General features: G+C 38.6%; 1 protein-coding gene across 2 annotated transcripts in view; it reads left to right on the forward strand.

Moving 5' to 3' along the window:
* LOC103282915 (B-cadherin) overlaps positions 1-13878 on the forward strand; it is a 53626-nt gene extending 39748 nt beyond the window's left edge. For both annotated transcript variants that reach the window (XM_062961703.1, XM_062961704.1), the window contains 5 exons: positions 4720-4944; positions 6833-7051; positions 8830-8960; positions 9123-9269; positions 13078-13878. In XM_062961703.1, the coding sequence (XP_062817773.1) occupies positions 4720-4944; positions 6833-7051; positions 8830-8960; positions 9123-9269; positions 13078-13287 (932 nt within the window). In that variant the 3' untranslated portion in view covers positions 13288-13878. The remainder of the gene's footprint in view (positions 1-4719; positions 4945-6832; positions 7052-8829; positions 8961-9122; positions 9270-13077) is intronic.
* The last annotated feature ends 3447 nt before the right edge of the window (positions 13879-17325 follow it).

Genomic DNA, 17325 nt, shown 5'->3' on the forward strand with positions numbered 1-17325 from the left:
GGGAATTGGTCCGTCTAGCCCAAGGGTCCTCAAACTTTTAAAGCAAAGGGCCGGTCCACAATCCTTCAGACTGTTGAGGGGCCAAATTATCATTTGAAAAAAAAATATGAACAAATTCCTATGCACACGGCACATGTCTTATTTGTAGTGCAAAACAACAACAACAACAACAACAATGAAAGAATACAATATTTAAAAATGAAAACAATCTTAACCAACACAAACCTATCAGGATTTCAATGGAAAGTGTGGGCCTGCTACTGGCCAATGAGATAGTCAAGTTGATTAGGATTGTTGTTGTTGTTGTTGTTGTGTGCCTTCAAGTCATTTCAGAATTTGGGTGAGCCCAAGTCTAAAATTAATTATTTATTTACTTACTACATTTATTTACTACATTTATATCCTACCCTTCTTACCCCGAAGGGGACTTAGAGCAGCTGTACGTACATACAATATATATTATTAGCATAGCACAATATTAGCATTATACATTACTATATTGAACTATACCACTATACTGTAATACTATATGTAATATATAACATATAATTAATATAATTATATGGTATTATTATTAGTATTATATTGTATAACATTATAATATTTTTATCAATATTATATTATATACAATATATTATATTATTAAAACTGATATAAAAATATATTATCAAACTGAGGGTGGGGGCCAGGTAAATGACCTTGGAGGGCCGCATCCGGCCCCCGGGCCTTAGTTTGGGGACCCCTGGTCTAGCCTTTTCCAAGGCCAAAGCAGCCCTCTGCCGGCTGCATCCCGTTCTTTTTTTGATGTGAGAGGACTATAACACCCATAATCCCCCACCGGTCTATGGGACTTGGCATTTGTGGATGTTGATATCCACATTGGGGTCCTGGAGCTAAAACCAGTGTATACAGAGCAAAGACGACAATGTAATGCTATATTATTCATAGTTTGAGTCCATACGTTTCGATTGCTTCGGAGGACTATATGACCCATAATCCCTACCGGTCTAGGGGACTTGGCATTTGTGGATGTTGATATCCACATTGGGGTCCTGGAGCTAAAACCAGTGTATACAGAGCAAAGACGACAATGTAATGCTATATTATTCATAGTTTGAGTCCATACGTTTCGATTGCTTCGGAGGACTATAAGACCCATAATCCCTACCGGTCTATGGGACTTGGCATTTGTGGATGTTGATATCCACATTGGGGTCCTGGAGCTAAAACCAGTGTATACAGAGCAAAGACGACAATGTAATGCTATATTATTCATAGTTTGAGTCCATACGTTTCGATTGCTTCGGAGGACTATAAGACCCATAATCCCTACCGGTCTATGGGACTTGGCATTTGTGGATGTTGATATCCACATTGGGGTCCTGGAGCTAAAACCAGTGTATACAGAGCAAAGACGACAATGTAATGCTATATTATTCATAGTTTGAGTCCATACGTTTCGATTGCTTCGGAGGACTATAAGACCCATAATCCCTACCGGTCTATGGGACTTGGCATTTGTGGATGTTGATATCCACATTGGGGTCCTGGAGCTAAAACCAGTGTATACAGAGCAAAGACGACAATGTAATGCTATATTATTCATAGTTTGAGTCCATACGTTTCGATTGCTTCGGAGGACTATAAGACCCATAATCCCTACCGGTCTATGGGACTTGGCATTTGTGGATGTTGATATCCACATTGGGGTCCTGGAGCTAAAACCAGTGTATACAGAGCAAAGACGACAATGTAATGCTATATTATTCATAGTTTGAGTCCATACGTTTCGATTGCTTCGGAGGACTATAAGACCCATAATCCCTACCGGTCTATGGGACTTGGCATTTGTGGATGTTGATATCCACATTGGGGTCCTGGAGCTAAAACCAGTGTATACAGAGCAAAGACGACAATGTAATGCTATATTATTCATAGTTTGAGTCCGTATGTTTCTAAAACCAGTGTATACGGAGCTAAGACAATGTAATATTATTATTATTATTATTATTAAACTTTATTTGTAACCCGCTAGCATCTCCCGAAGGACTCGATGTGGCTTACAAAGGCCAAGGCCTCAACACACAATGTAGCAATACAAACAAAAGGCAAATTAAAACAATTAAAACAGTATAAACCACAAGCAATAAACAATACGCTAAAACGCAATAAAACTGCTATATTATTCATAGTTTGAGTCCATACGTTTCGATTGCTTCGGAGGACTATAAGACCCATAATCCCTACCGGTCTATGGGACTTGGCATTCGTGGATGTTGATATCCACATTGGGGTCCTGGAGCTAAAACCAGTGTAAACAGAGCTCAGACTAACAGAACATAATGCTATGTTATTATTTTATAGTTTGTACGTTTCGACTGATTCGGAGGACTATAAGACCTATAATCCCCACCGGTTTATGGGATTTGGGCATTTGTGGATGTTGATATCCACATTGGGGTCCTGGAGCTAAAACCAATGTATACAGAATTAAGACTAACACAATGTAATGCTATATTATTTTATAGTTTGAGTCCATACGTTTCGATTGATTTAGATTCCACCAAAAATTGCTTGGTGTGTCAAACTGTGTGGCAATAATGAAAATACCCTATTATTATTATTATTATTATTATTATTATTATTATTACTATTATTATTATTATATAGTGTGTATTATTATATAGTGTTTATTATTATATATATTTATATATTATATATTATTATTATTATATTATATTATTATATAGTGTTTATTATTATATATTATAATATCTTATACTCTGATATTATTATTATTATTATTATATTATATAGTCGGAGACGACTAAACGACTGGGCAGCAGCATAGTGTTTATTATTATATATTATTATATTATACTATTATATTTTATTATTATATAGAGTTTATTATTATATATTATAATATCTTATATTATACTATTATATTACTATAATAATATTATTATATATATAGTGTTTATTATTATATACTATATTACACTATTATATTATTATAATATTATATTATATAGTGTTTATTATATATTATTATATATTATATTATACTATTATATTATTATGTAGTGCTTGTTATTATTATTATTATTATTATTATTATTATTATTATTATTATTGACACAAAGACACAGTATAACACAGCAAACGAGATATATATGCTGGATTTCGTATCACAAGTTGAACTCATCCCAAGTATTATTATTATTATTACAATATTATGTTTATTTATACCCCGCTTTGTCTCTCCCAAAAGAGACTCAAAGCATCTTTATATAAAAGCATTCGCATACAATGCAAAATATACAAATTTTGCGGTGCAAAAATAAGGGGAAACGCCTAAAACTAACAGAAATATAATAAATACACAGTTATAGCATTATTTTATAACCGGCACAAATGAAGAATCGAGGGCATGTGCCTGTTTATGTTTAATGTATTCCGGGGATTTCTGGAAGGGAGACGAACGCAGAATGTGTCAACTTCCAGCCCACGCTTTTTGCGGCTTTCCTTTTTGATTCCTAAAGAGCTCGGAAAATGCCAAAACACGTAGGATCTTAAGGAAGCCGACATCGGGGTCCTCGCTTTGGCATTAATTTGCACAGTTTGGGCCTCATTGACCTACTTTTCCTACTTACAGCTTGAAACGGCAGAAAAGCAAGAGTGTGGGGAAAGCATTGTATATTACTATTATTCGGCTCGCAACCTTAAAAACAGTGCAACTTAAAACCTAAAATCATGCAAATATTAAAATAAAAACAAAACCTTTTATTCAGACTTATTCTGCTATCATGAAGTTTGCAAGAGGGCGAGAGAGAGGGTGCAAATGGGGCTACTAGAGGTCATCCAGACTGGACGTTGCAGCTTTGACCAGCGGGCATTTTACTTTATTTACATCCCGCTTTATCTCTCCATACAGAGTCTCAAAGCGGCTCACTATTAAAAACATTACAACTTAAAATATTATGTGCTTCTACTGTCTGTGGCCCTGAGAAAACAGAGGATTTGCCAGACTTTGGTGATGGGAAGACTTTGTTGGGAGGTGTTAGCTGGCCCTGATTGTTTCCTGTGTGGAATTCCCCTGTTTTCAGAGTGTTGTTCTTTATTTAGTGTTCTGATTTTAGAGATTGTATTGTTCTGTTTTATTATACCACAGTAATTTTAATATATTCTGATTTTAGTGGTTTTGAATACTTGGAGGCAGATTGTATTCATTTTCACGGTTCACAGCAACATAATAATAATAATAATAATAATAATAATAATAATAATAATAATAATAATATTATTATTAACAACAACAACAACAACAACAACAACTTTGGTAATACACACTGCTTCTGGGAGAATCCTTCCTTGGGAGGTGTTAGCTGGCCCTGATTGTTTCCTTTGTGGCTAGTGCAAAGGCTTGAAGCAGGAGCATGGGGGGGACACAGAGGGTGCAAATGGGCTCCTAGAGGTCATCTGGATTGGCTGGTGAAAAGTAAGGGGTTTATTGGGGTTAAAATGGGAAATAAATGGGCTCCTAGAGGTCATCCAAACTGGCTAGTGCAAAGGAATGTCCTATTGGGATTGAAACAGGAGCAAATGGGATCCTAGAGGTCATCCAGATTGGCTGGTGAAAAGTGGTGCTTGGAGATGCTGTCTTTGGGGTGTTTCTCTTCCAAACCGGTGCCCACCCTCCCTCCTCTGTCCGCATAGGGACCCCTCCGGCCACCGGGACCGGCACCTTGATCCTGACCTTGCTGGACGTCAACGACAACGGCCCGGTGCCCGACCGGCGGGAGCTGACCCTCTGCAACCACCGTCCGGAGCCCCAGCGGCTGCGCATTTTGGACCAGGACCTCCCGCCCAACACGTCCCCCTTCCGCGCTGAGCTGGTCCACGGGTCGGAGCAGAACTGGGCGGTGGAGATGGACCTCCAAGGTGGGCCGGGATGGGGCCACGCGGGCCAAACACTGCGGACTTCGTGCACTTTGACGTTGTTTTGCCTCTCATGGCTCAATGCTATGCAATCCTTGGGAGTTATAGTTTGGTGAGGCAGCAATCCTTTTGGGCAGGGAAGGACGAAGGCTTAGTAAAACTACAACTCCCAGGATCCCATAGCATTGAACTATAGTAAATGACACCAAACCACATTCACTTTACTGTGTAGATGTGCCCTTAGGAAAACTGCAATTCCCACGATCCCATAGCATTGAACTACTGTGTAGATGTGCCCTTAGTGAAACTACGACTCCCAGGATCCCATAGCATTGAACCATGGTAGATTAAGTGGTGTCAAACCGCATTCATTCTACTGTGTAGATGGGCTCTTAGTGAAACTACAACTCCCAGGATCCCATAGCATTGAATTGCTGTCTAGATGTGCCCTTAATGAAACTATGACTCCCAGGATCCCATAGCATTGAACCATGGTAGAGAAAGTGGTGCCAAACCGCATTCATTCCACTGTGTAAATGTGCCCTTAGTGAAGCTATGACTCCCAGGATCCCATAGCATTGAACCATGTGGAGAAAGTGGTGTCAAACCGCATTCATTCTATTGTGTAGATGTGCCCTTAGTGAAACTACAACTCCCAGGATCCCATAGCATTGAACAATGCAGAGTGAATTAGTTCTGCAACATAGTTTTCAAGTACAGTAGTCGTCTTTTGGTGGCTTTAGCTTTGTTAGGTATTCTTGAATCCGTTCCGGGCTCTAGTCCGAACTGTGCTGTATGGTTAAAAGAGGAAGGTAACAAATAAAACTAGACAATGATGATGGTCAAGGAGCTGCCTGTTTAAGTGTCTTTGGGAAGAGGCTTTTGCACCTTGAGTGGCTCCTGTAAAGTTCGGACTGCAACCCGGAGCAGATTCAGCTCTTCCAGTGAGACAAGATTTATATGCTGGATTTCGTAGGTCTTTGTGTCAATAATAATAATAATAATAATAATAATAATAATAATAATAATAATAATAATAAATACTACAATTCCCCAGACTGAACTGGAGTATTATTATTATTATTATTATTATTATTATTATTATTATTATTATTATAAATACTACAATTCCCCAGACTGAACTGGAGTATTATTATTATTATTATAAATACTACAATTCCCCAGACTGAACTGGAGTATTATTATTATTATTACAAATACTACAATTCCCCAGACTGAACTGGAGTATTATTATTATTATTATTATTATTATTATTATTATTATTATTATTACAAATACTACAATTCCCCAGACTGAACTGGAGTATTATTATTATTATTATTAATACTACAATTCCCCAGACTGAACTGGAGTATTATTATTATTATTATTATTATTATTATTATTATTATTATTATTATTACAAATACTACAATTCCCCAGACTGAACTGGAGTATTATTATTATTATTATTATTATTATTACAAATACTACAATTCCCCAGACTGAACTGGAGTATTATTATTATTATTATTATTATTAATACTACAATTCCCCAGACTGAACTGGAGTATTATTATTATTATTAATATTATTATTATTATTACAAATACTACAATTCCCCAGACTGAACTGGAGTATTATTATTATTATTATTATTATTACAAATACTACAATTCCCCAGACTGAACTGGAGTATTATTATTATTATTATTATTATTATTATTATTATTACAAATACTACAATTCCCCAGACTGAACTGGAGTATTATTATTATTATTATTATTGACACAAAGACATGCTACCCTGAAGTCTTGCAAGGGGGAGGGGGGCTCTAGGTATGTCCACCTTCCCCTGTGCTGACCACACACCTGTCCGTCTTTTGCCAGGTGAAGTGGCCACTTTGAGGCTGCTGGACCCACTCAAGCAGGGCACCTACGACGTCCACCTGCGGCTCTTTGACAGCCAGGACCTGCACCAGGTCACCGTCCTCAAGGCCACCGTCTGCGAGTGCGAGGGTCCCGTTGACCGCTGCCCCGAGAAGCAGCTGGCCGGCATCGGGGGGGCCGTCATCCTGGCCATCCTGGGCTCCGTTCTGGCCTTGCTGAGTAAGTGGACAAAGCCCTTCCTGCCCTTTGATTGAGGCCGAGAAAGTGTGACCTGCCCCAGGGCGCCCAGTGGGTTTCCACAAGTGAGCAGCAGAGACTCGAACACAGGTCTCCGGAGCTGCAGTCCAATGCTCCAACCTATATCCTTATTGGGAAAGTCATAACAACTACAACAACAACACTCCAGATCAGTCTGGGAAGTTGTAGTAGTAGTAGTAGTAGTAGTAGTAATAATAATAATAATAATAATAATAATAATAATAAAAATAAAAACAATTCCCCCAGCTGAACTGGAGTGTTGTAGTAGTAGTAGTAGTAGTAGTAATAATAATAATAATAATAATAATAATAATAATAATAATAATAATAATAACAATAATAATAATAATAAAAACTACAATTCCCCCAGCTGAACTGGAGTGTAGTAGTAGTAGTAGTAATAATAATAATAAATAATAATTAATAATAATAAATAATAATAAAAACTACAATTCCCCCAGCTGAACTGGAGTGTTGTAGTAGTAATAGTAGTAGTAGTAATTAATAATAATTAATAATAAAAACTACAATTCCCCCAGCTGAACTGGAGTGTAGTAGTAGTAGTAATAATAATAATAATAATAATAATAATAATAATAATAAATCATAAATCATAATAAAAACTACAATTCTCCCAGCTGAACTGGAGTGCTGTAGTAGTAGTAGTAGTAGTAGTAATAATAATAATAATAATAATAATAATAATAATAATAATAATAATAAAAACTACAATTCCCCAGACTGAACTACTACTATTACAACAACAGCAACACTCCAGTTCAGCCTGGGGAATTGTAGGTTTTTAAATTATTATTATTATTATTATTATTATTGACACAAAGACATGCGAAATCCAGCATATACATCTCAATTGCTGTGTCATACTATGTCTTTGTGTCAACAACAACAATAATAATAACAACAACACTCCAGTTCAGTATGAGAATTGTAGTTTGTGTCAATAATAATAATGATGATAATAATAAAAGCTACAATTCCCCAGACTGAACTGGAGTGTTGTTGTTATTATTTTTATTATTATTGGCACAAAGACATAAGAAATCCAGCATATAGATCTCATTTGCTGTGTCATACTATGTCTGTGTCAATAATAATAACAATAACAACAACAATAATAAGAACAACAACACCACTCCTGTTCATCCTGGGGAATTGTAGTTTTTATTATTATTATTGACACAAAGATATACAAAATCCAGCATATACATCTTGTTTGCTGTGTCATACTATGTCTTTGTGTCAATAATAATAATAATAATAATAATAATAATAATAATAATAATAATAATAATAACAACAACAACACTCTAGTTCAGTCTGGGGAATTGTAGTTTTTTTATTATTAGTATTGACACAAAACATACGAAATCCAGCATATACATCTCGTTTGCTGTGTCATTTTGTGTCAATAATAATAATATTAATAAGGAATTGCTAAATATCAAAATCTCCATGAACATGTGGAGACCGCCTTTTGAAAACCACTAGTCAAGACCTTGTTAGAAGTTAACCCTTGGAACAAGTGATATGCGTAAGCATTCATGTAATGGCACACAGGTAACTTGGCTGTTAGACTGAAGAACCATGAATTGCCAAGGACAAAGATATGCCACTATAAATTCCACATGTCAGTCGAAAGTGGTACAACCCTGCAGTACGGACACCCTCGTCGATAGGTTGCAATCGGCTTGCTGACTTGTGTTTTTGGTCCTTTTCAGTTTTGTTGCTCCTGCTCTTCCTCTTTGTGCGGCGGAAGAAAGCGGTGAAGGAGCCTCTTTTGCTGCCGGAAGAAGACACCCGGGACAATATCTTCTATTACGGCGAAGAGGGAGGCGGAGAGGAAGACCAGGTGGGGCTCGGTTTGGGGTTTTCCTGGCCAGGTTGGCCTTCCTCTGAGGCTGAGAGAGTGTGATCTCCCCAAAAGTGCTGCCCATTTGGTTTTCATGGCAGACTCGAACCCAGGTCCTTCTGGAAGTCTTCCCAGCTTCATCTCTCTTTGTTTCTCCCAAAGGACTATGACCTCAGCCAGCTGCACCGAGGCCTGGACGCTCGCCCGGAGGTCGTTGTACGGAACGACGTGGTGCCCACTTTGCTGCCCGCGCCGCAGTACCGCCCGCGCCCGGCGAACCCGGATGAGATCGGAAACTTCATCCACGAGGTGAACGGGGAACGATAGGGCGTATCCGTTTAGTAAATGTGAATCTCCATGAACATGTGAAAACTGTTAGCGAGTATAGCGGAATCCAGCAGCGTCCAGTTAACGCCATGTGCAAAAGACTCACACCAGGCAGAGGAATTGAAAGAACAAAAGAACTTTACTCTTGCTTGTTGAGTTGAAATATAAAACAGTTCTGCAATCGTACAACGTCCATGTAGTTGCATAAGATCAATAACATCAGCATTCTATTTACAGCATAGCATATTCAAACTGCTGCTTGACCGTAGCTAGAGAGCCTGTCTTCTCTGTGCTCTCCCTGCAAGCTCAGATTACCAACTGACAAACCCAGCCATCTGCCAGCAAACCGATACATTGTTTGAGGCGTGGCTTGCCTCTGCAAAAGCTCAGCCCCCTTTTTGCAGAGATCTTTTGCAAGCAACTTTGCAAGGATTTCTTTACACACACACACACATAGCAATTTGGCGCAATAAAAACCACTAGTCAACCCTTTGAACAAGTGATATTTATAAGCATTCGTGTAATGGCACACAGGTAACTCGGCTGTTAGACTGAAGAACCATGTCTTTGAGCTGCCAAAAACAAGGACATGCCACTATAAAAATATATATTTGGTTAGCAGAGGATGGTTGTTTCATGTAATTGCACACAGGTAACTCGGCTGTTAGACTGAAGAACCATGTCTTTGAGCTGCCAAGGACAAGGACATGCCACTATAAAAATATATATTTGGTTAGCAGAGGATGGTTGTTTCATGTAATCGCACACAGGTAACTCGGCTGTTAGACTGAAGAACCATGTCTCTGATCTGCCAAGGACAAGGACATGCCACTATAAAAATATATATTTGGTTAGCAGAGGATGGTTGTTTCATGTAATCACACACAGGTAACTCGGCTGTTAGACTGAAGAACCATGTCTCTGATCTGCCAAGGACAAGGACATGCCACTATAAAAATATATATTTGGTTAGCAGAGGATGGTTGTTTCATGTAATGGCACACAGGTAACTCGGCTGTTAGACTGAAGAACCATGTCTTTGAGCTGCCAAGGACAAAGACGTGCCACTACAAAAAATATATTTGGTTAGCAGAGGATGATTGTGTCTTTGAAGTTGAAATTGCAGTTGCAGTTGTAATTGTAATTGCAGTTGCCCAAAAGATATACACTCCCTTGGAAACTCTTAATTTAAAATATGCACTCAGAGATAAAAATAACAAAGTTTTCTATGAAAAATAACATCTTGTTTACTCACAAACATCTTGTATTAATTCACCACACAGGCACATTTCTTATTTAAAGTTCAGTTATAGATAGGATGTAGTTCTCTCTGTGTGTTGAATACACAGGGTATAATTCTTAATCAATAGCTCATAGTGTTGTTGTATGTCTTTCGGGCTGTGTGGCCATGTTCCAGAAGTATTCTCTCCTGACGTTTCGCCCACATCTATGGCAGGCATCCTCAGAGGTTGTGAGGTATGGAATAGTTCATATTCTTTAAGAATAGTTGTACTCACTGAAGTCCATAAGTCATACTTCTCAACTAAAGTGCAAAACAGCAACAAGCATCCACCTCCACTGAGGTGTGATGCAAATGTACATCCATCTTTACCGAAGTGTGATGCAGATGTGAGTCCACCTCCACTGAGGTGTGACGTAAACATGCATCCACTTCCACTAGGGTGTGATACAGACCTCCACCAGAGTGTGATGCAGATGTACGTCCACCGAGGTGTAATGTAGACGTTCATCCCTTTCTACTGAGGTGCGATGCAGATGTACGTCCACCTTCACCGGGGTGCGATACAGACGTCCATCTACCTCCATCGAGGTGCAATGCAAGTGTGCGTCCACCTCCTCCAAAGTGCAATGCAAACATGGGTCCACCTCCACCGAGGTGCAATATAGATGTGCATCCACCTCCACTGAGGAGTGATGCAGACATGCTTCCACCTCAACCGAGCTGTGATGCAAACGTGTGTCCACCTCCTCTGAGGAGTGATGCAAATGTGCTTCCTCCTCCAACAAGGTGTGATGCAAACATGCATCTACCTCAACCAAGGTGTGATGCAAATGTGCTTCCTCCTCCAACAAGGTGTGATGCAAACGTGTGTCCACCTTCACTGAAGAGTGATGCAAACATGCTTCCACTTCCACCAAGGTGTGATGGAAACACGCTTCCACCTACAGTGAGGAGTGATACAAACATGCGTCCACCTCCACCGAGGTGTGATACAGACATGCCTCCACCTCAATTTAGCTGTGATGCCAACGTGCGTCCACCTCTGAGGAGTGATGCAAACGTGCTTCCACTTCCACCGATGTGTGATGGAAACATCTGTCCACCTCCACCGAGGTGTGATACAAACGTGTGTCCACCTCCATTGAGGTGTGAAGCAAATGTGCGTCCGCCTCCACTGAAGAGTGATGCAAACATGCCTCCACCTCCATTTAGCTGTGATGCAAATATGTGTCCACCTCCACTGAGGTGTGAAGCAAACGTGCGTCCACCAAGGTGTGATGCAGACATGTGTCCACCTCCACTGAGGTGTGAAGCAAACGTGCGTCCACCAAGGTGTGATGCAGACATGTGTCCACCTCCACTGAGGAGTGATGCAAATGTGCTTCCACCTCCAGTGAGGTGTGATGTAGAAATTTGTCCACTACCACCGAGGTATGATGCAAACGTGTGTCCACCTCCACCGAGGTGTGAAGCAAACATACGTCTGCCTCCACTGAAGAGTGATGCAAACATGCCTCCACTTCCATTTAGCTGTGATGCAAACATGTGTCCACTTCCACCGAGGAGTGATGCAAATGTCCTTCCACCTCCAGTGAGGTGTGATGTAGACATTCGTCCACTTCCACCGAGGTGTGAAGCAAACATGTGTCCACCTCCACCAAGGAGTGATACAAACATGCTTCCACCTCCACCGAGGTGTGATGGAAACATCCGTCCACTTCCACCGAGTAGTGATACAAACGTGCTTCCACCTCCACTGAGGTATGAAGCAAATGTGTGTCTACCTCCACTGAAGAGTGATGCAGACATGTGTCCACCTCCACTGAGGAGTGATGCAAACGTGCCTCCACCTACACCAAAGTGTAATTTGCGATGCAGAAGTGTGTCCACCTCCACTGAGGAGTGATGCAAATTGTCAGAGTATTTGCAGCGCAGCAGTAGTTGGATGGAAGCAGTGGAGCGCAGAACAAAGAGACGTTGGTAAAACTATTTACAAAGTTTTACTGTATGCAGCAGTAATCAATACAAACAGACTTGCAGACAACGGACGAACACAGGACTGTTCTGTTCTTCAACAGAACTTGACTCGAACTCTAGGCAGACAGAACTCAACTGAACAGAACTGAACTGATGCAATCGTTATACACAAACACTTGTATCTGGATACTCCCTAGTTCCAGCCACACATCAAGGTCATCATAGCTTCTTGGCAATTAACTCTTTCCAGTAAGCGAATAATGCACAATATCTATAATAATGTAGAGCAATGTATATACACATACACTTTGCTCCACAATTAACTCTTTCCACACTATGGTACATTCTGGATGATGCAATCAGTTGCAATACAAGCATGGCACAAATTGCATTTAAACACTATCAATACACAAATCCCACATTAACACAAACATGCATCCACCTCCACTGAGGTGTAAAGCAGATTGATTACAAAATGGAGTCCTGAGTCTGAACATGCTCAGTACAATCAGATGTCTATAACACATAGAATAGAGGTTTCCTTACGGGCCGCTTTCTTTCCTTGCTCAGAACCTGAAGGCGGCGGACGCGGACCCCACGGCCCCCCCTTACGACTCCCTCTTGGTCTTCGACTACGAGGGCAGCGGCTCCGAGGCTGGCTCGCTCAGCTCCCTCAACTCCTCTTCCGACGGAGACCAGGACTACGACTATCTCAGCGAGTGGGGCAACCGCTTCAAGAAACTGGCCGACATGTACGGCGGAGGTGAAGACGAGGATTGACGGCCGGGAGGAAGAAAAAGTGTGGGCGGGGGGCGCCTTAATGGGACCCTCCTGGCTGCCAAACCCATTGTTTGTTTATCATTTTGGGGTCCTGACTTTACATTTCAGAATGTGCCTATAAGAGGGTTGGTTCCCAAGCCTGTCTCCGAATATTCCTCTGGATCCAGGTGCGCATCCTTACCTGCAAGGTAAGGTAAATACCTGCAAGGTATTTGCAACCAAACCCCAAATCATTTATGGAGCCAAAGGATGCCCATTCCTTGCCATTAGGTTAAGTTGGTGACATTGCAAGGAGTTCAGGTGTGTATATTCGGCAGGTAAAGGTGTGACAAGGTTCCCAGAGGTGTGCAACCTGGAGAAACTCGACCCCAGCCTTTGCAACCCTCTCTTCCCTTCCCAAAGCGAATCTCTTTTTAATAAAATACCCCCATAACAATGAAATCCTAAGCCTATCCTCAGTGTCCCTAGATGAGATTGCGGGACTTCTTTTTGTTTTTGTACTGTGTGTAATATAGACTCTGAGATGATGAAAGGATTGGACAATCAGGGTGTATGCGTTTTAATAAAGGATTTTCTTCTTTTTTTAAGAAATCAAGTCTGAGTTGTTTTGCTTTGAGTCCGTTTTAGGTTAAAAGGTCAGGATTCGAACACAGAGCATCCCTTTTGCCTTGCCTTCCTTATCGCTTGTGTTAAGCTAGTTAGTAGCCATTGTCATCTAGTGGGAGTTATATTTATTATATTGTTATATTATATCATATTTATTATTATATTATATTATTATTTTATTGATTTGTTATATTATTCTAACTGGCAGTAATTGGATGAAGACAATTATTCCTCTCCCTCTAATTAGGACTTTATTTTTCTTTTCTTTTTGTTGTATCAACCTAGAGGCGTGGATGATGGGTTGTGTTGTCAAATTTCGAGGTTGGGGGGCCTGTAGTTTTGTTGTTTTGTGGGTCGCCGTGATGCCATCACTCATTTATAGATATAGATTATTTTATTGATTTGTTATTTTTTGTTATATTGTTATATTATCTCATATTATTTATTATTTTATTATATTGTTATATTATTATATTATATTATTGATTTGTTATATTATTTATTATAGTGTTATATTATTATATTATATTATTGATTTGTTATATTATTTTATTATATTGTTATATTATATCATAATAATAATAATAATAATAATAATAATAATAATAATAATAATAATAATAAAACTTTATTTATACCCCGCCACCATCTCCCCAATGGGGACTCGGGGCGGCTTACATGGGGCCATGCCCAAGACAATACAATAAACCATAACATAATACAATTAAATAATACATTACATAAAATAAACAGTACAACATAAGATCAAAACAGCAATATAACACGAGCGGGCCGCATGAATACTACATTTAAAAACTAGATTAAAAATTATTAAATATTATTTATTATATGAATTCATCTCTTGTTTTAACACTTTATTTTGTATATTGACCTCTTATGACTGTTTTTATCGATGTGGATGTTTTATTGTTGAGTAATTTACTTTATTGTTTTGCTTGCTTTTATATTGTTGTGTCTGGGCAAGGCCCCATGTAAGCTGCCCCGAGTCCCTTTGGGGAGATGGGGCGGGGTATAAGAATAAAGTTTATTATTATTATTATTATTATTATTATTATTATTATTATTATTATTATTATTATATTTATTATATTTATTTATTTATTAGCTACATTTATATGCCGCCCTTCTCACCCCAAAGGGGACTCAGAGCGGCTTACAAATTAAATTTACATACAAGATTATATTAGCATAGTACAATACTGGTAATCAATTACTATATTGTACTGTATCAATATATTGTAATATTATTAGTAATATTACATGTAAAATATATTATTATTATTATTTTATTGATTTGTTATATTATTCTAACTGGCAGCAATTGGATAAAAACAATTATTCCTCTCCCTCTAATTAGGACTTTGGGGAGATAGGGCGGGGTATAAGAATAAAGTTTATTATTATTATTATTATTATTGATTTGTTATATTATTCTAACTGACAGCAATTGGATAAAAACAATTATTTCTCTCCCTCTAATTAGGACTTTGGGGAGATAGGGCAGGGTATAAGAATAAAGTTTATTATTATTATTATTATTATTATTATATTGATTTGTTATATTATTCTAACTGGCAGCAATTGGATAAAAACAATTTTTCCTCTCCCTCTAATTAGGACTTTATTTTTCTTTTCTTTTTGTTGTATGAACCTAGAGGCGTGGATGAGGGGTTGTGCTGCCAAGTTTAGTGTTTCTGGGATTTGTTGTTTTGTCCTAGGCCGAAATTTCATTACCCTTTTATATACAGTAGAGTCTCACTTATCCAACACTCGCTTATCCAAGTTTCTGGATTATCCAAGCCATTTTTATAGTCAATGTTTTCAATATATCGTGATATTTTGGTGCTAAATTCGTAAATACAGTAATTACAACATAACATTACTGTGTATTAAACTGCTTTTTCTGTCAAATTTGTTGTAAAACATGATGTTTTGGTGCTTAATTTGTAAAATCATAACCTAATTTGATGTTTAATAGGCTTTTCCTTAATCCCTCCTTATTATCCAAGATATTCACTTATACAAGCTTCTGCCGGCCCGTTTATGTTGGATAAGCAAGACTCTACTGTATAATGATAATATAAATAATAAATATTAAATGCAAGAGACTGGCATGGAAGGAAACAACCACAGCAATAATATAAATATTAAGTGCAAGAGATTGGCATGGAAGAAAATAATAATAATATAGTAATATTAATAAACAATATTAAATGCAAGAGATTATATTTGGGCAACTGGAGATAAAGAAATTGTATAAATAAGATAAATATTAAGGAGGAGCCGCAGGGATGTTGCTGTGGCCAAATTTGGTGTGATTTTGTTGTTTCTTCTGTCCTAAAAATGGACAGAACATTTAGATATAGATTATTAATATTAATATCCAGCTTTTGCTCTCTAACAGACTCAAAGTGGCTTACAGTCAAACCAATAAAATATGAAAGCTTTTAATTAATGGTCCAGAGGCTTCCCTTGACCTCCCACCTGCTCTTCCTAATATTCTTGCCTTTTTCCCAGTGATAATTCTGCTTTTCCGCCTCCCGCGATATCTCCAAAACCTTGCCCTTTGCACAGCCATGAATGCAAAACTCTCCTCTGGATGGATTGTTTGCTTCTCTCGGGAAGGTTTTCCCACCCGCCTCGACTCAAGGACCCCATAACAAACCTCCTTCTCTCCCCAAAGCAAACACTGGCCAAGGTCGGAGAGATAAGGACCAAAAAGAGAGAAAAAAATTCCCCTAATTTACTAATTATTTACTGTCGTTTTCCTCTCTCGTTGTTTGGCTCGGCTGCAAAGTTTCCACCGAGCATCATTCAAGGGTCTCTGCCAATATTTAGGATGCGATACAAGCTTATTGTGGAGTTTTTTTTTCTTGGTTCAGAGCTTGCCTTTGACGGAGGGGAGGCAACCAGTCAAACCAGTTTGTTGGGAAGGGGCACCGAAACTGGAGAAGGGGCTGCAAAAGGGAACGAGGCCAGTTTCGGGCCCCAAGGGCTTCTCTACTCCACATTGAGACACAAACACTATTTTTTGCAAATCCGCTTTCATGCAGATCACATCTTTTCTAATGCAATTGCAGGTTCCAAGCCATTGAATTGGTGGAAATGGGGTGAAAGCCAGCACAAGTACAAATTGCATGGATTTTGTGGATCTGCCATTCATTTTATTTACGTATTTATTTACTGTATATACTCGAGTATAAGCCTAGTTTTTCAGCCCTTTTTTTAAGACTGAAAAAGCCCCCCTTTCGGCTTATACTCGGGTGAGGGTCCTGGTTGGCTTATATTTGGGTCAGCTTATATTCGAGAATATATGGTACATTTATTATTTTTCTCTATTATTGGTATTATTGCATTTATTATTTTTCTCTTTTATTGTTGCTACTATACTGAACGAGTGAGACGACAATG

The sequence above is a fragment of the Anolis carolinensis genome, unplaced genomic scaffold, assembly GCF_035594765.1.
Source record: "Anolis carolinensis isolate JA03-04 unplaced genomic scaffold, rAnoCar3.1.pri scaffold_9, whole genome shotgun sequence".
Taxonomy (NCBI): domain Eukaryota; kingdom Metazoa; phylum Chordata; class Lepidosauria; order Squamata; family Dactyloidae; genus Anolis; species Anolis carolinensis.